The sequence below is a fragment of the Meriones unguiculatus genome, chromosome 21, assembly GCF_030254825.1.
Source record: "Meriones unguiculatus strain TT.TT164.6M chromosome 21, Bangor_MerUng_6.1, whole genome shotgun sequence".
Lineage (NCBI taxonomy): Eukaryota > Metazoa > Chordata > Mammalia > Rodentia > Muridae > Meriones > Meriones unguiculatus.
In genome coordinates, this window is record NC_083368.1 from 51,627,164 (window position 1) to 51,654,831 (window position 27,668).

Here is a 27,668-nt window from a genome sequence, read left to right on the forward strand (position 1 = left end):
TTGCCTTGCTGTATTTTGTCTTGCTTGATTCTGTTTGGCTTTCATCTCTTGCAAACCTGCTGTCTTCTGAACAGGTAATGAAGGAGGAGTGGATCTGGGGAGAAAGGGGAAGTATCAGGGATCTGGAGAGATGGGGGAGGGAAAACTGTGGTCAGGAAGTACTATATGAGAGAAGAATCTATTTTCAATAAAAAAATTCATTCTTTTTCTTCTTTATATTTAGAGATTACAACATAATCACATCATTTCTCTTTCTCCTTCCTCCCTCTCAACTTTCCCATATACCCCTCCTTGCTCTCTTTCAAATTCTTTCAAGCCCTCTTTTTTTCATTCACTGTTGTTATATCCATGTATGTATAAGCACACACATATATATTCCTAAATATAGCCTTCTTAGTCTGTGTAATGTTACTTGCATGTATGTTACTGGCCATTTCATGATGGACAACCAACTGTTTCCTGGAGGAAGGGACAACAATGATGGACATAGTAAAGTGAACAGAAGAGAATCCAGGAGGCCTCAGCCCTACACAAGGAACTACAGGCACCTAATAAAGTTACATATTTAACCCAAACAAAGCTTAAAGTGAAGGAATTGTGTCTTTAACATGTTTTTATGCTGTGCAATATCAAAACAGCCTTTTGGTTAACATTCTGATGGCAATCTATATAAGAGTAATTAAATTCTACAGTCAAATCAATAATGTACTGAGAGACAGATGATCAATGACTATCTTAGCTATTCACAATGTCAGAGATTTTATTTTATCCTTCTCATGAGCATTCCGTCTTTAGTTTTATGACTAAGGAATAGAAGACATTTAAATATAGCAAAGGAAGAACAGTGCACCTTATGAATGTTAACTGGGATATACACGAGTCCTAGCAAACTAAATTAAAGATTTATATCAGTAGAAGGTGTGTCTTGTAATAAAGATTAAAGCAAGCTCTTCAAAAAATATAAAACAAACAAACAAACAAAAATATCTCACCCATGGAACTAAAGAACAAAAATCTTTTAAAACAAAAGCCTAGTGATTTAATGCACTATTGAATAAATGCTGTGGGAGATAAATTGCGAACATTATTGAACGAACCCAGGAGTAACATGTGAGAAAGTGTAAAACTTTATGACACTCTGGGGATCAAGAAAATGCGATTATTTGTTCTTGGAACTCAAAAGATGGAAATATTAATTCTAAATTTAGGCAAACAAAAACTAATCACCTAGGATAATTCTGGTAGAATTAAACTTAGATGTTAAAAAAGAAACTACTGAAGAGTGAATACATTTCCTGGAAGAATGAAAGAGGATCCTTATCTGATGAAAACTGTGACCAAATGGGCTCCTTCCAGAAACCTACAGCAGTGACCCTGCTCACAGGTCCTTTGAAAAGTGACACGGAGTTTCTAGGGCTCAGACTAAGAGGGTCTGAGAATCCAGTGGCTATAAACACTCTTGAGAAAAATCAAAGATGTACATGAGCACAAAAACCTTTATTTTGATGCAGTGAAAAACATCTGACCTCACATAAAAATGAAATAAGGGTAAAATAAGCATCTTAATTGTACCAACGTGCTCACCCTACACTGGCACTCGATGTGGGGTTAGGGAAGGCTCCTCAGAAGCTGTCTACTGCACCTCTGTTTTTAACTGCTCTTTGGCTTTAGTGTCTATACTGGGGACTAAATAAACGGTTGCACAGCTCACCCCACCATTATAAAAATGCAGGAAAGAAGAAAATAAGAAATGAATTAGATGGAGGTTTAGCCCTGTTGCCAGTCACAAATTTGCTAGATAGACATGGAAAATTCATAAGATCAGTTTGTTCTAAAATTGCTTGGCGGTCAATTCTGGTTTTCTCAATTATTGTCAAATATTATTCTTTTATATGTACATCACCTGGTCTATATAAAAAATGCAGATGTTGCCAAGAATGCAAGTGACTTTACACAGCCCACTAACAGGTAACATCAACCTACATGCTCGAAATAGCAATATGAATCTCAGACATAAAAGCACATTTTTCAGATACTTTCAGAATGCTTAATTTCAAATGCCGCCCTTAGCACATATGAAAATATGATGTGAACTCAAATACATAAAATAAAACATAACAAATACAATGTGATCTGCAGAGCTCAGAGCAAATCTGTAACCTCACTTCTTATTACCGGCTATGGATTTCACCTATGAGTGTACAGACATTTTTTTTTTAAATCCCTCCTGCCACAGACTGCCAATCTTGGTTTACTCAGCGATCATCAATTCTCTATGAATGCCTCTTCCGTGGCATTATTTCAAAGTTCAAAAAGAGATTCTGACAGGTCAAATACTTTGTAGAATATGCAAAGCAAATCTTTCTATTTCAGTAAAATGACAGGATTTCCATTAAAACATTTTAATGTTATCTTCTAGCCATTCTCCCCCTAGGTTGCATGTGAAAGACTAACGAATATATACTTTATACTAAGTCTGCTTTATACTAAGGAAAACCCACAAGCAAAACAAAAAGGCCTTTAATAACTCCTAGTTTTCATGTATCAACAGTGATAAAAGTGAAAGTGGTGGGGAAGAGTTGGTCATATATTCTGTTTCCTTAGAAAGAGTCAAGCTTCTGAGGTCAAGTCCTTTGTTACCTGAACTAAGAATTAAGAGTGTAAGAAGGCAAGAATCATGGCTTGGACATCTATTCTGGAGGTATAGAACTGAGCCTGTTTTGTTCTTCACAGAAGGCTGAGATGCAAGATCATTTGATACAAAGGAATGTATACAGGCAAACAAACAGAACTCAATGGCAGTCCTAGACAACTAGAGGGGTTTTTGAGGTCGTCTTCCTCTTGCTACAGGTGGGGCAACGGGTCCCTGGCAAGGACATGAGTTACAGCTGCACATGCCCAGACGGGTGCAGAGTGGAACCCAAATTCTACAGATCTGGCTGTCCAATAGAGGTGGAAGCTGGAATTAAGAGGTGTAAGGGGGGATAGGAAAAGAGCTATTGGCATCAATGACTGGTGAAAAAGAAAACAGAATCCAAAGGAAACCGAATGGAGTACAGAACCAGTCTGAGATGTATTCTATCACTGAAGGAAGTCAGGACAAAAACCCAAACAGGGCAGGAACCTGGAGGCAGCAGCTGATGCAGAGGCCATGGAGGGGTGCCGCTTACTGGTTTGCTCATCATGGCTTGCTCAGCCTGCTTCCTTATAGAACCCAGGACCACCTGCCTAGGGATGGCACCATCCACAGTGGACTGGGCAGACCCTGTTAATCACTAGGTAAGACAGTGCCCTGCACACTTGCCCACAGCTGGACCTTACAGATGCATGTTTCTCAACTGACGTTCCCTCCTTTCAGATACCTCTAGCATGTGTGATGTTGACACAAACCTAGATAGGACATTTATCTAACAAACACTTACTACTTCTTTTAAAGACATACCTAAGCAGAAATCTTCTGAATTCTAATGTTTCAGTGCATATTACATATAAAATAATGAGTTAAAATTAGAGCTAAACTTTCAAGATGGGAATATTTATGTTTCATACTAAAAGACCTTGAAATTATTTTTTTTAACTTACTTCAGGAATTCTCATTTTTCTCCCTACATAGATATAGAAACTGAATGGCTGGTACTAGTGATCAAAGTGGTGTTGATGAAGTCTATGATAATACCTTGTATTGGTTACTTTTTCTTGCTGTGTTAAATACTATGACCAAAAGTAACTTGTGAGGAGAAAAAAAAGAAAGAGTTTATTTAGGTATCCATAATAATGAGGAGGCATGGCCAAAAATATTCTAGCTGAGAGATCACATCCCTAGATTCACATGCTGGAAGCACTGAAAAGTAAATGGAAGTGGTAAAGCTACAAAGGTAAAGCCCTCCTCCAGTGACATGCTCCACCTCTTTAAGGTTCCATGACCTCCCCAAATAGTACTATCAACGGGGACCATATGTGAGCCTGTGGGTGTCACTTCTCATTCAAATCATAGCATCCCTCTATTAATTTTCAAAGAGAATGTAATTCAATCTGTAATTCCCACCCAGTTTTTTGGAAAGAGAAGAGAATAAGTAGAATAAACAAACTGTACATCCTCCTTGTGAAAAGTTGCAAATAAAAGTCACCCCCTACCAAGGATACACTTGAGAAATAAAAAGGGAAAGGCTCTAACACCCATTTAAGCACATGCAGAACCTGAAGTCTCAATTACACTGAAAAGAGGAAGGCAGCTACTATGTACTGTCCTTTAGAATTTTTCAAGAAAGGCCATCAACTTTTCCATATCCCAACTATAAATCACACGTCCATTGCTCTAATAATTAAATCCACTAACATCCCATGAAGCAGAAGAGGGTATCTGATGGTAAGAGCAGCTCGGAAAGTAACAAATTGCAATAAACCTAGGTCTACCTATATTGAGCACCATCAGCTCAACTCTCCTAAATTAAAACCCACCACAGCCACAATCGTCATAAAACAAAGAAAGAAAAGAAACAATCAAACAAAACAAAAGATATGGCCTAAAAAAAAGTAAATACTTATAAACATACTGTTCACTCAATGGCTTCTATGTGGATAGTGAGATGTTTAAAGAACACAAGACACACACTTAAAATGATCCCATCAATAATTAAGAAGCATTAATCTAGATTGTAACTGCCACCTTATACTTCGGCACTTGGTAGGGTACTTACCATTGTTTTTCTTCTTTTCCTGTTCGTGTCCTTTCCTACAGCCTTCTTGAGCTATTGAGTAGTTTACATGTTTGGGTTCATTTTATTTTCCCCAGAGAATTTTATGATGCAAATGAAGTTCTATAATTTATTTTTTAATCATCTTTATTACTTTATAGTATTTAAGATATCAAAGAGTACAGTAAAACTATCTAATCACAGAAAAACCATTACTACCCGTGTAGCCTGTGTATTTATGTAACATCCTAAATATCAGTTACTGTAAATGGTGAATCTGATACATATGCACCTATACAGCTATGAGAACCTCACAAATAAATTCCCACAAATATGTACTAGAATGAGTCTGTTTGGATGAAATTACTTACTGTTTTTAAAAAAAAAAAATGAACCTGCCATGAAGACATGTTTTCATCAAATAATAGAGAGATAAAGAAACATATTTGGGTTTCTGAGTATTAAAGAGAAACATACAAACAGTAAGTATCTGCATCCACAACTGACACTTAACTGTCTGTAGACTAACGACCTGGAAAAGACGATCTGATTAGTCGATAAAATGCCATTTCTCAGGATGACAGAAATTCTGAGGATGACAGTTACTAAGCTGTACTTTCCTTTTATTGTGCTTACTTAGAAACAGCTTAGACTGAATGAAAATGATGAACTGCTCCCCAAGTTCTCATTTCATACCCAATAAATTAGTCCCTTTCCTACCTCTCACCAGAGAAGCTTCTTTCTGTAGTATCTGATAATTAATAAAGAGATCCACAAGTGGTCAACATTCAGAAAATAAAACACCTAGATGGTGTTTAGCTCTAAATGAAACACACACACACACACATACACACATACAACAACAACAACAACAGCAACAACCCCTGACCTCAAGGCTTAGGAAATACTGCAGAAGAGGTGAAAGATTCTAAGAGCCAGAGGTAGTAGATGCCTGCAAAACAGTATTAACTAGACACAATGTTATCACACACATGAACTCACAGTCATATGACTGTATGTATACAAACAAACTAATGACATCACAGCATGTGGGAGGAGCTCATGAAACCACACCTCTAGCTGAAAGTTACTGACAACTGATGGCTGCTGGAAGATACAGAGCCTGTTTTCTTCTGAATGCTGCCTAAAGGGGCATAGATAGGCAAGGAGATTTGGTGATTTTTTTTTTTTTAAAGCGCACATAAAGTTAAGAGGGAAAAATGTTGAAGGAAATAAAGGAGGAGCTGGAGGAGAAAGAAGAGTCAGTGGATTGATTAATTTACATTATATGTATGTATAAAATTCCCAAGCAATGAAAAAACTACGCAAACCATTTCTATCAGTTTAAAACAAGAGACTGTCTTCCCGTGGCCCCACCTTCACCCCAGCCTTTGATAACATCAGTTCTGCCTCACGGCCATTTGAACAGTGCTATTTCAGTACTGCTTTAATTTGCATTTCTCTGACAATAATTTCTATCCTTTGTACTTCTTTGATCCCTGAGTGTGGTGTCAAAATTTTAATCAACTTTTTAGTCTGTTTCATTATTGGTCAAGTCTTCATTATTGGTCAAGTCTCAAGATACTAATTGGAGAGTTGGATACTAATTCTTTTTTAGGCATGTCTTCCACAAGTATTTCACCAAAGCCTGTGATATACCTTTTCATTCATTTGGCAGTATCTCTTTTAGAGTTGTTTTTTTTTTTTAAGTTCCATAAGTCAGTTTATTTTTTCAGGGATGAAAGTCAAGGACCAACCCAAAGTCATATATATATATTTTCTGCTTCTTCTAAATGTTACTCAGTGATACATTTAGGTCTATGACCCATTTATTTCACTTTTTAAAAGGTGTAAATTCCAGGTACAGATTAACTTTTTGCATGTGGGCATACACTTGTCCCATAATGAATTTTTTGAAGGACTGTCATTTCCACTGTGTAGTAGTTGCTCTTTGGCCAAAGATTATTTTATGCTAGCAGTGTATTTCCAGGTGCCCTACAATGTTTCCTCAATTTGTTTGTATTTCACGAATACCCACTGTGTTGATCAGTGTAGGTTTTACAATAAATCTTGAAGTGATGTAAGAAAAAAAAAAAAAAACCTACCACTTATTTTGGAATAACTAGATTTGTACAAAAGTTTTAAAGATAGTTTTAAAAAAACTCATTCATCCACCATTTTTTAATTACCCTTTTCACTTAGTGTGACATAATGTATTTATTAAAACCCAACATGAGCTCATTGACTTATTTTCTTAAAAAAGCCTGACATCTTTGTAGACAGCTCTCCTTCAAATACATAGCTTTAACCCCCTCACTAGCAGCTATTGCTCGCATGTATGTAAATGTATGTTCATCTTTTAAGATTCAGGGAATGATTTCATAATGCACTCTGATTTCAAGGCAAGATAGGAGCCCTATTTTCTTAAGATAGTCTGAGTTGAGATCAAGTTAGACAATACGTATGCAATAGCCCCGAGATCTGTGTCACGTGTACTCGGTAAACCAGACATCAGTAACTGTCATGTGTTCCTTTAATTCACTCTATCCTTATGCAGTGGTGTATTAAATTATATATATTGTCCATGAATCACAAAGCTAAACAGCTAGATATTTTGTTTTGTATACAACAGTACTCCCTGCCTCAGGGAAGTTCAGAATATTATGTCTCCACACTTTGAATTTTGCACTAGCCTAAGACATGTATGTCATGTTTCTTCAGATGAAGAAACATTTAAAGTACTTGCACAATGAAAGGAACCTATTGCCCAAATGATGCTGAGATGGCTAGGGCATAGGTGAACTCTCCAACTTAACATCCATCGGCAACTCACTGAAACAAGCTAACGATAATGTGTGAAAACCACTCACTGGAGATACACAGAGAATTCCCATTTGAGTCACAAGGGAAAGTCAGAGGTAACCACAAGAGGGAATTGGCGGTATTATTCATTCAATAAGAAAAGAAATGCATTCTCCTGAAATTAATTAGTGCCTTTAATTATATAATGCTTAAAGAGCAAGCTGGCATAAGATAGTAATTTATTATTGAAATCCTGATTAAAAAGGATCATCTATGAATGTGAACCGGAAGATAGCTAGATTCAGCTATATCAGTCACTGCCAGAAGATCATTCTAAACACTTTATTTCCCAAACAATGTGAATAATTTCCAGGTTTATTTATCTCTCAAAACCAGGCAGTGGAATTAGAGTTTTTAAATTGCAAAATAGAAGTGAAAATCCTTTGGAGACTGTCAAAACCTCCAAGACTCTTTGCCACACCAGTGAAATGGTCCTAGAAATGCCACAGTGTCTGAAACGTAGCTCTGTAAACTCACCTCATAGTAACTCCGGACCGCATTGCAAAAGGCTTCATCTGCCACTATCTGGGTTTCTCCATTGAGGAAGGCCTGGAATCGCTCTTTCAGCAACTGCAACTGCTGTTTGTTAAGCTACAAGGAGAACAAAGTAATTAATTAAGTAAACACACAGACAAGTAAATAATAGTAAATAGTTAAATCAGCTGACTCATACAATAAAACGTTCATTAAAAGTTATATTAGCTGTATGCCGATTTGATTTGCTTTGTAGGAAAGAAAATAAAAGTGCAAAATCTCACTATTTGTACTTAGTAACATTTTTCCCCATGTGACTTCCCTGAGTAATTCAGAATCCATATATATATATATATATATATATATATATATATATATATCGCCCTGGATATAATTTCTGGTGTTAACTTCCAAGCCCCTTTGCAGAAAGAGCAAAAAATATAAAAATTTTCTAAGAGATTGAGGTATGAAACTGTGCTGTATAAACAAAGCAAAGCGAGTAAGAACTCTTAGAAATGAGTAGACAACCTTTCAGGGCAAGAGGCAATGAGCTGCAATCTCTTAAAAGACAGAAGGGACTCCTGACAAAGACTCTTCTGAAAGGAATGAGGGCTGGTCTCTCAAAGCTCAAGTTCCATGAAGAAGCATGCCTCAAATGCCTGACGTGAAATAAATGGAGCCATGAGCAGATGACAAATTCAAGAGACCAGAGATCCAATAGATAAACTAGGAACTAATCAAGCCTGCTGGTGGAGAGATGAAAAACTGAGGGAAAACCACAAATTTATAACCCGATTTAGTCACCACTATCTGTCATATCTACTGAGGTGGGTTAGACACAGGCTACCTATGACTCACCAACCACGTCTTCCAGTCCACTACAAGTTGTATACATACATTACTGAAATTTTAAGCCCCAATGCAAAATAAACACAAGGTAGCTCTTGTTAAAAATTATTTTAATTAATTTCAAGATAGCAAGAACAGAGCTTTAAACTCAGTACAGGCCCCTCAAAACACCTGTCTCAGTGCCGTGTGTTCATTCATGCCATGAAGCTCATCTTCACTACACACACACACACACACACACACACACACACACACACACCCTCACTCACTCTTAAGGTTGGCAATATAGAACTAGAGGTATAGAAATGCTGTGCTCAAGGTCAACTATAACAAGGCATGTCTGGAAACAGTGTGTGCTGGAGCACATAATGAACAGCAAAGGAATGACGCTTCTGCTTCTTCTCATCCTGATTAGCGTTACTGAAGGAGTTGGTCCAGTTGTGGAGCCTATAGAAGGATGTGAAGCACATGGAACCATGCTGAGGAAAAATGATTAAAGGATTAGAAAGCTAAACAAAATGACATGATTTGGCTTCAAAAAACAAGCTGGTGTATAATAAGTTTAAATCTTTTCAAAGGGCTAATTAAAATGCCATTCAAATATCAGGGAGACAAGCTCTTTGAAAAATTGGATTTTATTTAAGTATCTAACAAACAAGAAAGCTTGAAATGAAACTGTTGCTGGTACTAACGGTGAAAAAATACATCTTCTATTGTACTGGGTGCTAAAAAAAAAGTTCTTGTGCTGAGGCCTGAAACACAAAGTCAGCCCATTTCTTTACTGAGGTTACCTCCTGCATGTAGAAGCTAACTCAGCTGAGATACAGAAGCAAGCAGCATCACCATTGTATCAGAATCTCTATTTCTGTAACATGAAGAAAACGAAAGCCATCACTTTCAGTATGTACGCACAAGTCCAAGAAAGGCCAGTCCACTTTAGGCTTCTAAGCACAGCTCACACAAGGAACCAAATGGAACTGGGACAGCAACTGCCTCGAGTGAGGAAGCTGGTAATAGTTCTTGGGACATGGGAGTGCAGAGACCAGAGACCCAACAGGTAAACTGGGAACAACTACTCAAGCCCCCTGGGGGAGAGACAGCACACTGAGAGGGCTGACACTACTCAGCTTCAATGTCTAAGCCTACAGTAATCAAGAAACTGAAGCTGGTGAAAGTGTAGGCAAGCAGGTCAAAGCAGTAGAAAAAAGAGCCCAGAAAGAGACCTGTGGAAGTAATATCAACTGATCTTTAAAAAAAAGAAAAAAAAAGCCAATCAATGGAGAAAAAGATAGTACTTACAGCAAATAATTCTGGGATATCTAGACAGTAACAAAAAATGGGGTCTAGACAAACATCTTAAATTCATTACAAATATTAACTCAAAATAGATCACGAGTCTAAATGTAAAATGCAAAACTACTAATGTCCTTATTTATGGAAAACTTTTGGTGTGCATTTGATGATTTTTTTTTTTTGGATACAAGAGCAAAGGTATAAAATAAAAAATAATTGAGGTGCTAGACTTTATTTAAATTAAAATTTTATATTCTGTGAGAGACAGCATAAGTAGAATGAGAAGATGAACTACAGACAAGGAGAAAATACACAATGACACAGTTGATGAGGAAGTACTACCCAATATATACAAAGAACTCTAAAAATTCAACAAGAGGAAAAGGAAGAACCAGATTTAAAAATGGGTCAAGGACCTTTGCAGTCATCTCACCAAAATCCTCACAAGCAAATGACACGACACTCTATGTAATCCTACTATAGAAATGAAAACCAAAGTAACACATGGGGCTACTTCCTACACACTCACATGGACCCGATCCAGAACACTTACAGAGCCCAAATCCTGGGGGGACAGAGTGGAACAGGAACTCCCATTTGCCATCAATGATAAGAAAATGTTGTGGAGATAATTTCCCAAAAGCCCCCTTTTAAATAGCAGGAAACAGACTTTCACCACATAATCCAGAAATTTCACTTGTAGTATTTACTTGGAGTTGAAAACTTATGTCCCAACTAACACCTATACAGCTGTGTTTACAGTTTTATGCTGTTCTTCAGTAGGCGAATGCAGAGATTAAATATGGTGAATCCAGAGAGTGTAGCATTACTCAGCACTAAAAAGAAATTAGCTCCCGAACCACAGAAAGATACGCCGGAAACAAAACGCAGGTTATTAAGTGAGAGAAGCCAATCTGAAAAAGTCTGTCACTCCTAGAGTATGACTTCTGTAATATGGAGACACTATGCTCAGCAGTTGTCTGAGGCCAGCCAGGGACTGGTGGATGAATTTGCAAAGTACAAAGGACGCTTAGGAAACAGACACTGTAATGATAGATACATCCTATTATAAATTGATCCAAACCTATAGAATGTGCTGTATCAACAGTGAAGTCTACTATAAGCTGAGGACTCTGGAGGGCAATGCTGTGTCGTGTTGGTTCATCCATTTTAACAAACGTGCCATTATAGAAAGGGTGTTGAAAATATGATAGGCTGTGTGTATCTGGAAGCCAAGAAGGTTTTGGGAAATATATCTCACACTCAAGATCAAACGTTTTAACAAATTCAAAACTTCTCCAAAAATAATCTATTAAAAAACATCAAAAGTTAGGCAGGCAAGAAAGCTCAGCCATGATGGGACTTGCTTCAGAGCCTGACCACCTGATTTCCACACCCAGGATCCATATGGCAGAAGGAGAGAAGCAGAGAAGCAACTGCTGAAAATTTTCCTCTGATCTCCACCACACACATACAGTCACACACACACTTACACATGCATCCATGCATACAGGCATATGCAGTATTAATAACAATAAGAATAAAAATATAACCAAAATGAATACTTTTTAAAATCAAAATTGATATATCACCTTAGGAACAAAACTTGTAGGCTGAAAGAAAGGGTGGGTCATCAGTTGAGAGCTTACACTGTTCTTGAGAGGACCTGAGCTCACTTCCCATCACCCATGTGTCAGGCGGAACTCCAGCTCCAGGACATCTGACACACTCGTCTAGGTTCTATGAGCACTGAACTCATGTGCACACACACAATTAATGAATGAGACAATTAAAAACAGAATATGTTCCCTTTTATTGAAAACAGATTATTTTTCCTCACACAACATATCCTAATCACGGTTTCTCCTCCCTCTACTCCTCCCAGCACCACCCCACATCCCTTCCATCCAGATCTGGCCCCTTTCTCTCTGCTCCTATCTCTAATGGAAAACAGCGCTCTTCCCTTTCAACATTTGTTCCCCCAACTCATCCCTTTTCTGCGGTCTCCAACTCTAGCAGGCATTCCCTGGGAACCCACAGGCCACTCAGGCCAGGGAAGTAGGTAATCAAACTGTGGGGATCTTCACAGCTCCGAGCTCTCCTCTAGACCCAGTCCCCTACTCTCACCTCCCTGTCTTGAGCAGACCTCCTTCTGTGCCCATCCCTCACCCCAACCAGCACCCCCATTTCCAGTGGATCAGTAGGTCTCACCCCTACCTTCCTCCTCCTATTACCCCAGCCCCAGCTCCCGCAGGCCCTCTATGGGATCCTGACAGCCAAGCTGAGGGAAAAGCAAGTGGGCCCGTGAAGTACTCTCCTTCTTCTTCTCCATACCAAAACCTAGTCTCCTCCCTTGCTCTGTGGCAGAGCAGCTGCTCCCCAATCCCCCCATCTCCACCCCATTCCCGGGGACTAAGCAGATCCTGGTGGAACAGCCTGCTTCCTTCCCTCCTGTGGGCCACCTCACTCCTTCTAGTCCATCCCCATTCCTAGGTGTCAGCTCCTAGGATCACACTGTTATCTGGAACCCCCAAGTGGCTGCACCTAACAGGATCCTGAAGAACTTCCTACCAGGCAATACATAGCTACCACATTGCCCTAAGAACCAGAGAGGGCAACTGAAAGCAAGGAACAAAACACCCAACAAAGATCAGACCAGATATCAGTACCTAAGATTACAATCTTCCAAATCCCAGATGCTTACATGCCAGTACAAAAACAGAATAAAGAACAGCCAGGACAATATGTCTCCCAGAAGTCCAGCAACTCTGCCACAGTAGACCCCAAGTATTGTGGCAAAGCTGAGCACAAGACAGACACCTTAAAAACAGGACAAATTTTGCATGGCCAAAAACAAACGAACAAACAAACAAACAAAAAAAAAAAAAAACCTGCCCTAGGAAGATATGAAAAGACTATTCAGAAAATTGTTAATAGCAATTCATATCCTAAGGAACTATTATCTAACCACATGGAGGCTTCATAGAAACTGCTATTAGTCATTAGTTAATGATTAATGAGCCATTAGAAAAATGAATAAAACACATTTCAGGGCAGTGACCCTCAAACTAAGAAAAATACATAATCCCATATAAAAGTACCCAATAAGTTATTTGAGGTGTTAGGAAGCACACAAATTGATACCTCAAAAAACAGTAGGCAACTCTGTAATTAATGCATTTGTCCTTACACTTAGTTAACAATATGGAAATGTTTAAACACATATAACTACATTCAATTCATTATAATTGTTAATAATAAAAATAGAAATCATGTAATATTTATAAGTGGAGAAAAATCAAAGTATGCTACATTAAAATTGTGTACAATATTAATTACAGACAAAAAATTCAAGAACACTGTGTTCTGATGTGGGAAACCTTCAAAACATCTTGGGGGAAAAAAAGTAACCTAGAATGAAACATAAAATCGGGTTTGATTCACAAGGGAAGTGACCAAAATGAGAATGGGCATGAGAATTTGCCTTTATATGCTGAGAAAAACTAAGGAAGATGATAGTGTGAGACACTGGACAGGTAGAAAATAAAGGAGAAAGGCTTTTCAACTCACAGTACTCTATTAATACGGAGATTTAAAGTCACACACATTATTATGCACTCAAAATTACTAATATAGATCTAAAATAGATTATAAGTCTTAGGGTATGTTCTGCTGTTATAAAATCTTCCAAATCCCAGATGCTTACATGCCATGACCAAAGCAAGTTAGGGAGGAAGGGATTTCTTTCAGGTTACAACTGTCAGGTCAAACTATATCAGTAACAGAGGTTGGGGCAGGAACTCAAGCAGGGCAGGAACCTGAAGGCAAGGACTGAAGCAAAGACCACAGAAGGGAACCAGTTACTGGGCTGCTCCTCACAGCTTCCTCAGTCTCCTTTCTCACAGAGCCCAGGGCCACCAGAACAGAGGGTGCCGCACAGTAAGCAACCTCCCACATCAATTTTCAATGGAGAAAATGCACCACAGGCCAAGCTGGTAGGGGCATTTTCTCAGCTCAGTTTCCAACTTCCAAAATGACTACTATCTGTGCTAAGTTGATATAAAACTAGCCAGCACACTGTAATAGCAATTCTGTACATCTATATAGTCAGAATAATGATGATCAAACACAGACAGTTTAAACCTATACAACATGAATGCTGCACACAAATCAACTGCCTTTAAGTTATTCTTTTTGGAGGAAAATTTAGCATCTTTATTATTTATTTTTATTACCACCATCAAAAGAATGAAATAAAAATTGTAGTAATCATCCGTTCACATCACTCTAAACAATGCACTCATCTGTAGTTCACTGGCTTTTAATACTGTTGTTTGGTTTTGAAATGGTCTCATGTGCCCCAGGCTAGCCTCAACTTGCCAAGGCTGGCCTCAGTCTCAATATGTATCCCATGCTCATCTTGAACTGCAGATTTTCCTCCTATGTACAAGTGCATGCATTATCATACCTGCACCAATGTATTAATCATATAGAATGTGTAACAAGTGACTTCTCCTTATTAATTTCAGTCCACTGTGTGTGCAACACACATGCATACATACACACACGCACACACACACACACACACACACACACACACACAGAGGGGTGGGAAGACTGACTGGGGGAGAATTTCCATTGCCTCGATGAAGCCTGTTCCCATTTTGGACAGTTATTAAACATTAACTATCCACCCTGTGACTCTGCTGTATGATAGATTCCCAGGTCTGTGCTGCCTAGAACAAAACAGACTAGAAGTCAGTGTCATCAACGCAGCGACTTAAAAACCTAAGCACAAGCACTGGCTTAGGAGTCTTCTCTTTCCTAGGATGAAAGTCCCTGGTTCCCCCAATCTCCTGGTCACCCCTGTACATGTTCACTATAGTTTCCCACAAAGCGTACATGCTAAATGAAACCAAGTACACAAAAGTTCTTGGAAAGCTGTAAGACGAAGCAAATGAAGCGAGTCACGACAGCAATGTCCCCTCTTAAAATGCACTGGTAGAGTGCACATTTCTTCTGGGATAGAGTGGCCAACAGAGAAAGGAGCAGGAGGAAAGCTTCCCCCGCTGCAGGCATGCCATGTCTACTAATCAACCTAGAAGATGATTAACTCCTGGCAGTCACATCAACTGACTCACATCGCACTTACCGTCAACAAAAACTTGTAGAATTTCTTCCACGCTCTTCGTTAAGCCCTGTTTCATCTCTCTGAATTCATCTAGTTCACTGTCACACTTGATTAAGACCTTAAAAAAACCCTTCTGATTCCTTTCCCAATGTCTGCAAAGCTCTGTTAATTTGCTACATCCACTCGCGTGCTAAGACGTTATTCACAATCTTTATTGGAGTAGCGTAAACTACTCACTAATTCAAGATTAACAATTCCACTACACCCATTACATTCCATTTGGGCTGATACACAGCATCAATGACTGTTCTGGGGGTCAGTTGATTTATTGTTCAACTGTGTTTTAATTTTCCCCATATTTTATCTTTAGGCTTCTGTTTCCATATGAATGAATAAAACATTTTCTTCAAATAAAAACAAAAAGCTGACAAACAAATCATCTCCTGGGGGTTTAGAACAAACTTCTATATAAAAATAAATTATAGTTGCTTAAACAGAACACACATATGCTTGAAAATATGTAGACACAGTCAAGATACCACGCTTATGAAAATACTTCAGATATTGACAGTAAAGGCTAAATTTTGTAGATCCAGCCTGGCTGTGGTAATAGTGTGGCTAAAAAGATGAATGCAATGGGAAAAACAAAAATCCAGAGCTTAAAGGTGTTCTCTATATCTTTGGAATTTTTTTCACATACAAATTAGATTGTAGAGTTTTCATTCTAAATCATGGATTAACTGAAGACATATGCTAGAATTCTTTTAGACAAGAGACCAGCCAATACACCAACACAAGAACCCAGTAAATACCACTGTGCGGTTCTTGCCTTGGCCTGCAGGTCTTGCTCCAGGCTGACCACACACAGCAGCAGCTACAAGCATCTGGTGAACAAAGGTATGGACAGAGTCCACAGCAATGCAGCAGGTGACGAGTGAGAGAGTATCTTCTGGACTGGATACAGAATTTTCTAGAGGTCAGTTTCTTTAAGTCAGGCACTGCTGTTCATGCAGATACACAGAGTCACACTGCTCATCAGACACAGTAAAGATTAAAAAATAGTAGAGAAAGAAATTAGTGTGTGCCAGTAGTTTACAAAAAATGTACAATACTGGCACCTTCCACAATCTAAAACAAAAAGCCGCTCCAAAGGGCAGGGCAGAGCAGTGCCTGCGAGGCTCTGGCCAGGCCTCTACCATGGGAGACACAAGCATTCATTATGCCCTGTTCTATAAAGGCCTCTGTCCTTCTCCACGCACACAGATGCAGGGTAAGCTTCAGCTTTAGGTAATTCTGGTTTTCTTAGCTTTCAGAAAGAGAATGCTTAACTGTAAACTCTATTCAGTATTCCCCCAATCAGGAAGAGACTCCACAAGCTGAACCACCTCTGATCCCAAGCCTTTCAAAACAGGGATATACAACCTGTCCTTGGCATAGGGACAGAGCCTACAGATGGCAGGCTGATGACGCAGCCATGAGATATAAGCAGATACATGCAGGACCTCCAGGATGTCACAAGACATTGCTGCAGTGAACACTTCCTTCCGCCTCTCTCTGCAGGCTGACACGTGAACGACAACTGAAGCTATCGCATTGACTATGAAGACAGTGAAACGGCATGATCAGGAACGCTGGCGACAAGTCATGTGGAAGAGCAATGCCAACCTGGAACCCTTACCTCTCAACTTCCATTAAGGAAGGATTAACCACCCCGTATAGACAACATTTATCTTGGCTTTATTGGTAATGTGCAGCAAATGGCAGTTAATCTTAAGCAATTTAAAAACTCAAGCAAGTAGAGAACCATGGGGGAAACACCACAGCACCCAGCTAATAGCCTAATATTTCCTGTGAGGTTATTCTAAGATAAAATATTTTTCCTATTTTTTGTAAGGGAGAGTGATCACTCAATGAGCCTGCACCAGAAACAGTGAACATCTAAATATAAGTGCCTGAGCTAGACTGAAAATTCTATTTTGGCAAATTGAAATGTTGTTATCTCACAATATTGAAAAGGACATTAAAAAGCCCCAAATGTACAATAGCAATTTAACATATCTTATAATAAAAGGTATACTAACTAATGAATACAGAATCACAAACCATACTGCATTATAGATAAATGGATGCTAGGCAAAGCTAACTCAGCTATAGAGTAAATGACTTTCCTGCCAGAATTCAAACCTCAGAAAAAGCATACTCCATTATGGTGCTATCTTTAATGTGTATGTGGGAGGCAGGTGAAAAATACAACTACAATGTGAAGACCAGGGATTTCACTAATTTCCCTGCCAGAGTGCACTGAGAACATAGCCCAGATGCTTCATTTCTCTCCCTTTTTTCTCCTTATGGAATTATAATAAACAAATAAAAATATATTTATTCAAGGTTATTTATGATAGGAGGTTTTGCCATCATTTGACCTTTTCTGGACAGATTTATATATACTGTAAATTAGTTGCTCTAATTAAGCTAATTAACATATTTACTACTTCTAGCAATCCTGTGAGGGTGAGTATGTATGCATGTGTAAAAGTGACTTTGGTGAGAATACTTAAGATGCACTTGCATTATAGACTTCAAATATTTAACATGGTATCATTAATTATAGTTGTCAGGTTGAAAATAATATCTCTAGAAATTTCCATTCTGTAGAAGTAAAACTTTGTACCTAAGGGTACAAGCAGTATGTTTCATTCATTGCTCTAAAACTGCTATGGTGGACTTTTTATAAATGATCAAATTAACCTCAAAGAAGTTAAATCTCTTGCAGGATCTGACCATTAAACACAGGTTATAAATATTTCTTTACTTCATTGTTTGGACTGAAGTAGAAAGTGTATTCCTTTTTAATGTGTTCTAAAGAGTTACATATGTTTCTTTATTATTTAAGCTTCCTAGTAGACTAAAAGCTGCTTTACTTGGCTTTAGCATTCTGCTTTAACCCTACCTAAAAATAATGTTTACCACAAAACAAGTTCTCATTATTTCCTTTTTAGTAAATTCATTTAGTAAATTCACTAAGAAATAGAAATAATATGCTAATAATAGTTTCCCTTCCTAGGAAGGCCACATCCTCTATTCTCATATTTAAACCTCCACTCCCTCCCCAACCAGGAAAGAACAGCAATTAACTCAATATCCAGAATGGATTAGAAAACAATCCGCCCGAGATAACACTATGTCACCAATTAGTCAGTCAGTTTACACAGTAGTAAAAGGTAATGGAGTCTTCTAAGGTTATTTCATTTCTACTTATATCTAGATCCCCACCCCCCCCCACAAGTCATATGGCATTAAGAGGAGTCATTAATTCAGTACCTCAAGCTCTTCAGCTACATAACAAGGACAGCAATTTAACAAAATTATTGTATTCAACAAGATACTCAAACAAAGAGATTAGTGTATTAAATGGTTTTTAATTGCTATTACTTTGGAAACACATGGATGTTTTATTTTAGCAACTACAAGAACAACAGGGAAAATAAATGAATCCTAGAACGGACCGCTCACCCTGTTCAACACAATCCAGGGCTACTTGGCGACTGAACTATGTTAGTCCAAGTTCATATGTGATCTAAATTTGAAATCCGTTCTGAATTCTAATACCACAGAATATGTGTATATAAGAACACATCACTATCTTCATTAGCTACGTGTAGAAAATAGATAAGATAACATTCATCTGTTTCTTTTGGATGTGTTTTAACAGGGATCCCAGGAAGTTTAAATTACATCTCTGGCTCACATGATATTTCAGTTGATCAGTACAGGGATGCAGAAACATACCATGTGGTAGTGATACATCTCTAGAAAAATGGTTCTCAATTTGTGGGTTGCAACTTCTTTGGAAAACCCAATGGCTCTTTCACAGGGGTTGCCCAAGACCATCAGAAACAAAGATATTTATATTATTATTCCTAACAATAGCAAAATTACAGTGATCAAGTAGCAACCAAACATTTTTACAGTTGGGGGTTCACCACCACATGAAGAGCTGTTTTGAAGGGGAGCAGCATTTGGGAAGGTTGAGAACCACTGCCCCAGAGTGAAAGATGAACGGGATCATAGTATTCCATGCAAACCAGATATGGTCTGAATCACAGAAGGAGATGACACTGTATATAAGCTCAGGGCAAAGTTTTGAGTTAGGGCTCATTACACAGAAATTGAGTGTGGGCCAAACCCAATGCTTCAGTGTCTGCCCTCCACATCTGCAAGTTCCACTCCTATAGTCAACCCCCTGAAGACCAAAAAAAAAAAAAAAAAAAAAAAAAAAATTGTTCCAGTACTGAACACAGGCGGATTTTTCTTGACATTACTCCCTACCTAAACAATAGAGTATAAAAACTATTTTCATTGCATTCTAGCATTCTATTGAGTAACTGAGAGATGGCTTAGCACATACAAGATGTGTGCACATTACATGCAAATACTAAGATGTTAAGGTGTATGAGATAAGATAAACAAACATCTATAGATATTGCTGTCTGTATGGGAGATCCTGAGTCATGTCTCTGGGACACAGAAGGAAAACTGTTGTTGACCTACTTGTTTTCTTTCAGTGTTGTGAGTTAGGCACTGTTGCACACACACACTTCCCCACGCGTTCTGAACTAAAATACATGCTGACATACTGAAGTACAAATACAGATCTCAGAACTACCACTCTAATCTTGGTCTCTGCATTCTAAGTACATAGTCATTATTACTGCATTGCTACATTCTCCTTATGCTGCTGGCCATTCTAATTTGACTCTGTGTCTTTCTTCAGCTGCATCTTTTAAAAAGATAATCAAGTTAAATGCTAAGGAGTTATTCAACAAGGCTCTCTTATGTCCCTGAAGGAGATGATAAGTAGATAAGAGAGAAAGCTGGCAAAGCTTATTGGTCATTATCTTCCAAACATCTGCTTTAGAAGCCTCTTATTCATTGACAGCATCTATTTAAATCCCCCCCCACAAGAGTGAAAAGGACGATAAAAATAGCCTTCAATCATCCCTACCAATAACATAAGCTCATCAAAACTAAATCAAACCAATTATCATAAAGAGTGCCCTGAATAATTTTTTCTGCTGCAACCAGCAGTTCAAAGATGACTGAGAAACATGAGTCCCTAACACTAGCCTAAGAAAATTTTACTGCAATTGAGTCACATTTACTCCTTGCCCAGCCATGTGGGAAGGTCTAACTGAACCAAAGAGGCTATGCAATCTACTCTTCTCAGAAGTTATAACACATGCTATACCATCTTACTATCCTATAACATGAGTACAGTATGTTATGAGCCATTAAACAGTTTACAGCCAATGTTTCTTGTTTCTATCAAGGACAGAGACCATGCTTTAAAAAAAAAATGGCTTCCTTTTCCTCCTCACCAGATGTATAAAAACAACTAGAAATGGCAACTAACCCTTACTGAACATTTACTCCATCCTGAATATATTTCTGACCTCTTTTAAATGGATTATTTTAGTATCAGTGAATTCCTGAAAGACAGAATCCTTCCTTTTCAAACAAGGAAGTTAAGATTACACAACAGTGGTCCAGTTTGTAGGTTTTGTAGGCATAGCCAGATATATCTAACATATTTGTATGCACTGACTATGCCTAGGGTTTCCTATGGAGCTACTCAAAGAACACTTTCGATGGCTTAATCCACAGGAACGCCCAGGTCTACAAAGCCCATCCTTTGGTTAAACTAGGATGTGAATGTGAACTATTTCCCCTTAACCCATCATGCTGTATTGTGCCGTTCTGGCTTTGCACCAACTGTTTATTACTTCTTCCTAGAATTACCTTTCATCCTTTAGAACACTACTCTGATAAAATCTCCAAAAAAATTCACTTTCTCTTTATGTTCCCAAGATTAAGACATCTTGTCTTTTGTTCCACTTCTGTACCACAAGCATGCAAGTATCATTTGCTTATGTTGCTTTCTCCTGTCTACGGTGCAGACTCTTTAAATACAGACACCCCTTATCTCTATGCTCCCACACTAAGTCTGGTGTTTGCTATTATCAATGCCTCTACAGTAGCAGAAAACCTACTATTCATCATTACTTTCCAGGACAGGATATTGTAGGATATAAGTGAGTGGGATGGAGGGTGCAAGCAAAGTCTCAGAAAGAATCCTAAGATAACTCATGTGTTGTCCAAATACACTCATGGCCAGACTCGACAAAGTACAGAGAAGCAGTAAAGGATTTCTTTTTGTAGAGCTATAGCTGAGTAGCTCTACTCTGCAGATGATGTTGTTTTCGGGCAGGAAGAACTCTGTGCCTTGGTACCATCTGCTACTTCATGGCAAGGCTCCCTATGATGAAGTCTTATTTGCAAGACACAGGGATTTTATAGTCATCACAAAGCACTCAGATAGACACTCAGCAGCAGCAGATAACTGTGTCTATCTAACAGCTTAGACACGTGGCCTCTTCCCAAAGGCATCAAGCAGTTCCTTAGGGTGGATTTAGAAACAATACTCTATAAATGAACTCTCCTGAGAAATGATGAAAGTTTTTATTATTTTTTCCTTTATTATTATTATTTACAATTTCTTCACTTTGTATCCAGGTTGTATTCCCTCCCTCATCTCTTCCTAGTGCCACCCTCTTCCTCTCCTATCCCTCTTCCCTAGTCCACTGAGAGGGGAAGTCCTCCTCCCCTACTGTCTGACCATAGCCTAGTTTTTGCTCTTTCTAAACGAAGTTGATAATCACAGATGAGCAAGAGGATGAAGATACTAGGTGGCTCCAAGTCAGCTGATTTCTAACCATTGCTCAGACAGGAGCAGCAGCAGAATGTTAGCACGTCATTAGGCTGTATCCCACACTAAACACTGCCTGAAAGTAACAGAACTCCAACTTATAATGGGTCACTTTAATGAGGAAGACATTATCACGCACCTCAAGAAGGACCAAAGCTAAAGGGCTCTGGAGATGGTGCACTCAGATGCAGCAGAAAGTCATCAAGGACCAGAACCTTTTCTGTCTCCATCACCCCTGCTCTGGCTTTTGTCCTTGAGTTAAGCGCTTCCTGAGAACTATCGATTAAATTTCCACAAAGCACCCACACAGAAAGGACCAAAGAATGGAGAAAACTATATTACATGTGTATGTGTAAATGTGCACACATATGTGCACACCTGTATATGAAAAGAGAACAAGTGGGCCAGAGAATTAGAGCGAGAGTAAGAGAGACATAGACAAATACAGTGATGAAGCATTTCCAAAATGGACCTATCTTTTCTCAGGCTTGGCATGACATATCTACCACTGGCCATAACTTAGAATGTTTCCTCATGAAACCAATGGGATCATGGAAAAGGAACATAATTACTGACCAATCAAGTGACTTGTGTACTTACGAAAAAACCAGTCTCCCCTTCCCAGTACAGGGCCTGATATCTAAATGATACCCAGGATCTGTTAAGGACAGTGGCTAAAGAAACACTAAGTGGCAACCAGCATGGCTACTCAGATATGTCTTTCCTAGGATGACACTTGAACTGGCAAACCATTTACCAACAGTAGAACTTTCAAAGGCCTGGCTGAATATTTCTCTAACAAATAATGACATTCTAATTGGTGCCCTAAATAATAAATTTAGCAGCAAAACTTTAAAAATAACTCATTCGGATTAATTTAAATTTTACTGATGAATTACCACATTTATGTCCATAAATCCGTGGATAAAATGCAAGCATACCATTCCTTTAATGAAACTTTTTTCACATTTGCTTCTTTCTTTTACTAATATTTTAGTTGGCAAGCATGCTATGTTCCCCAAGATCTTACTGAAAATATTAGCAAACTCAAGGGTTTAGAAAGAATAAATGGATAAAAACTCTCCTCAAGATGTTTTAACATTCAAAGAACTGAACACCTAGGCTGCATGAAATAAATATTTGCACATGGTTTTTCATATTCCAAAAGCAATTCTGAATTTATATACAGAACGCTGCTTCCGATATGTAAAATTTTAGCATATTTGTTCACCAAATTAGATTTAAAAATAAAAAGACTATATGACTACTTTCTCCAAAAGAAGGACTGAGAATTAAGAGTTGATTCTGTCAACTAGAAAGCAAATATTTTTAAAAAGCCAACAAAGAAACAATAAATGAAAGCTTGAAGTATTTTAAAGTAAAGCTTACTTATTTATAAGCTAGCTTAGCCGCATGACCTGTACTTTACAACTGGTCTACACTGTAAGTCAGGAATGCTGTCTTAGTATATCTGGAGAGAGAGGCATCATGAGATACAGGATTTCCAGAAGAATTTGAGCTTTGAGTAAATAAAGAGTAAAGTTAAGTGTAAATACTTACATCCACTGAAATGAACTAATAAGAATACATCTCATGCAATATTTATTAGACACTAACACACACTCGTTACTTATTTGGAATGCATACCATGCATATCATGCTCTATCTTCTGACTATGCCTCTTTTTATCAATATTTCCTTTTTGTTTTTAGAACTGTTTTGCATCTCTGTCTAGCTGCTTTAAATGATAGAGCTTGATATATCAGAGGTCTAGGCACCTTAACTCCTTCACCTTTCCAGTGCTTTATGAAAAGAACCCTCAAAGGAAATTTCCACAGCAGATCTCATCATGCTGGGAAAATCTGAAATCACAAAGCAAGTGAAACAGCCCTGAGAGTCAGGTGTGACCATTTCTAAAGAAGGAAAGAACACCAAACCAAGGTGACCACAGGTCTCCAAAATCCCTTTCTGAATGAAGTATTCAGATTCTGAAAAAGCGTCCCATCCCTACTGTTTCAGGATTATTATTACAGTGGCCTGAGACCCTCTAGTTTAGCATTCTTAAGCATTCTGATGTTCAGGTAGGTTTGGAATTTGCTGGAGAACATAACTACAGGTTCAGAACTTTAGTCAACTAAATAAAAGAGACCAGGAAATAGCTTGGACTGATTTAAACAGCAGACCCCTTCACTCATGATTATTTTTTTTCAAATAATATAAAATGGTGACAGACACATTTGACTCACAATATCAGACTAAACCCAAATTTATTTATTTATTTCCTTAGTGTGTGCACTTGTGTTCCTGGAGGCCAGAGGTTTGATATCTGCAGCCTTCCTCAATGGCTTTCAATACCGATTTCTGAGACAAGCTTCACTCAATCTGGAACTTGCTGGTTCAGCTAGACAAGAGGGGCTGGGCTGCCAGCCTCAGATCCTCCTGTCACCTTCCTAGCTCTGAGGTTATAGGTGGGTCCAGGGGATTAAACTCAAGACTTCCTGCCTGCAAGGCAAACACATTGTCAACTCCTCCATCTCCCAGCATGAAATCCAGTTTTTAAGTCAAGCTTCCTCTCCCCACTCAAAGTACTTTTCAGAAGTCTGTTGTAACCTCTTGAACAACATGAACCTAAAAATGAGCAAATAGCTAAAGCAAATCTCTCAAGAGAAATAACGATAAAGGACACCTTTCCAGTGAGGGGGGAGCTGCAACTGGGAGTCCCTAAAGCTTACCACCTAATCCACCAAAGTGGGGACTAAGCACAGCAAGACACACTAGACGCTGGTTTCCCTTCAGCTCATGTCACCCCAACGCCCGTCCTGGTCTCAGCTTGCCTGAACCTCGCAGGGGCTCCGTTACTTTTAATATGTCCTTTCATCAAACCTACAGGAAAAGCTTTTTGCAACACAACAGTGACCATGCTGCAAATTTAAAATAATTCAAACAACCGTTGGAAAGACTCACAGCAGAAATCTCTAAGGACAACAGATGACCACAAGGACGCAGAGCGGTAATTGCACACTGAAACGTGTGGAGAACACACTGCCAGCGACACGGGTCTACAGAGAAAGCCTACGCTATATGTAACACACAGACACCTGGTGGCTGAAGAGCTGTGTGCTCCTAGCCTTTGCATATGTATTGAACAGGGAAATGCTGTGTGCTCCTAGCCTTTGCATATGTATTGAACAGGGAAATGCTGTGTGCTCCTAGCCTTTGCATATGTATTTTGGTCCTAACCCTTGGCTGACTGATAAAGGGTCTGCAATGCCTCTGTCTCAGCTGCCACCTATTAACACAGGGCCAAAGTGAGTTGCCCAGAGGAGTCCCCAATGAAATGCCCTACACTAGTGCTTGGACATGACCTTGAGTTCCGTTCATAGAAGTAAACTTGAACAGCTGTCCAGCAAAACTCAAAAGGGATTCAGGAAGCTAAAAACTGAAAGATAATGTAGGATATGATTAAACAGAACCAAGGATCTTACACAGTTTTTTGTTGAAGTGGATCTGAAAATGTTCATGCTGCAACATATTATTGAAGCAACAGTTTGTCTTAATTTCTCTTACACCACATTCTATTAAGAAACCTCATTTACAGGGTAAAGATACCTGTGGGTCAGGTGTGTTGGCTCACAGCTATAATCATGGCATGTGAAAATCAAAGGTTGGAGGATTACTGCAAATTGAAAGCCAGACTGAGACACTCATTGAGTTCCAGGTAAGTCTGGTATACAATCTGGAGAGCCCATCTCAAAAAAAAAAAAAAACAAAAAAAACAGGAAGATTCCTATTTATATTAATAAATTACCAGATTACTTCATTTATATAAGGAATGAATAACACCTTGATAGTTAGCAAAAAATTCTTAACTGTTATAAATGCCTGAAATACGCCTGTCTATATATATAAAATTTGGTTATAAATTAAGGTAGAGAAACAAGGGTAGCAGAAAAGTAATACAATTATGGTTATAAATATAATTTAATATCAAATGCATATTGTAAGGAATTATAAAATTCCTTATAATATGTACAAATTTAGGAAAATTTTGTATAATCAAAAGACTTCTGTGATGCTAATGACATCTCCCTGATACACATTCCCAACTTTTCCCACCAAAATAGTAAGTAGTCTACAATAAGAATAAAAATTCTGTGGGGTTCTGGTGCATAGGGGCTCTTACTTGCAAAACATCCTTCACTAAATTATTATACAAATTCATCAGCCCCTTGAACTGTACGGCAATTCAACATAAAGTGCATAGACTATTCCCACAACAGGACATATCAAAGAGTAAAGCCTTCCATTACTAGAAAGAGAGTATAGCAAATACAAAGTGGAAAAGAAAGTAGGTTAGATACCCAGATGGTTGTAGAATGGAGAGAAGCAAGAAGGAAGATGAACAGGAGTGTGTGATTTGACATTGTACCAGCTCAGAGATAGGAATATCTCGAAAGGGAGATATATCAGGACAGCAGCCAGTCAAGTGCTGGAAGTAGATCAAATCGTTCAGTAGTTCTGGGGCCTGGGTCCATAGCTCACGGCTAGGCTACTTGCTTAGCCAGTGAGCTTGATCCCAGCACCACAAACCAAAGACAGAAAAACAAACAAAACCACACTAGTCCTGAGGTAAAAAGATTTAACAGTGCACACATACTGCAAGAACATTTTTCATTGAAATGTAATAAAACATGGTTAAATCGTAGTTAGCTTTTCTAAGAAATTAATCATTGCATCCTGTAAACACTTATGTGCATAGACCTGCAGTCTTCCATAATGCATTGTTTAATTATAACATCTTTCTCACACAGCATTAAAAAAAAATTACATCAGCCAACAGCATTCTAACAGCATTATAATGTTAAACCAGTAGCCGACTCATGTTTCACAGAACTGTGTTAAAATTTAAGGTTAATTCAAGCACCCAATACTTTAAGAATTCAGCGGATGTTTATTGCAACCTTACTATGAGCTCAGAACTCTGACAAGGAGACAAAAACAACCATCTAGCCCTAAATATTTGTTAAAACATATTTTGGGGAAATACATCTTCATTTTCTAACATATTATAAAATAAATTGAGATATTTTGAAAGGAGAGTTTAAATGCACTTATGTGTGAAGAAACCAGATTTTTCTCTTCCTGTGGTCTTGGTTTGTAAGATGGTACACTTTAGCCAGCAGTCATGGCTGTCAGAAATTACATGACTAATTCAAAGTCAGTTGCGCTGTACATATATAAACATACAATTGTTTGCATGCACTTCAGAATCACACATGAACTTCCCTGCCCACCCATTGGGGAGTGTATGTTTACCAGAGTACATGTTGCCAGGTTGTTCTACAACTCAATACAAAGACCTTGGTTCTTTTACATTAATTATTACAAAAATTTAACAGAGTTAAATTATATTTTTAATTTTATTTTTATTAATTACAGTTTATTTGCTTTGTATCCCAGCTGTAGACCCCTTCCCCATCTCCTCCCAATCCCACCCTCCCTCCCTCTTCTTTTCCTATGCCCTTTACACTGTCCAATGATAGGGAGGTCCTCCTCCCCTTCCATCTGGCCCTAGTCTATCAGGTCTCATCAGGACTGG

At 38.4% G+C, this 27,668-nt stretch overlaps 1 protein-coding gene across 9 annotated transcripts in view; it reads right to left on the reverse strand.

Annotated features, from left to right (window-relative positions):
- Cadps2 (calcium dependent secretion activator 2) overlaps nucleotides 1-27,668 on the reverse strand; it is a 520,278-nt gene that overhangs the window by 374,960 nt on the left and 117,650 nt on the right. For all 9 annotated transcript variants that reach the window (XM_060374001.1, XM_060374000.1, XM_060374003.1 and 6 more), the window contains exon 2: nucleotides 8,034-8,147. In XM_060374001.1, coding sequence (XP_060229984.1) covers nucleotides 8,034-8,147 — 114 coding nt within the window. The remainder of the gene's footprint in view (nucleotides 1-8,033; nucleotides 8,148-27,668) is intronic.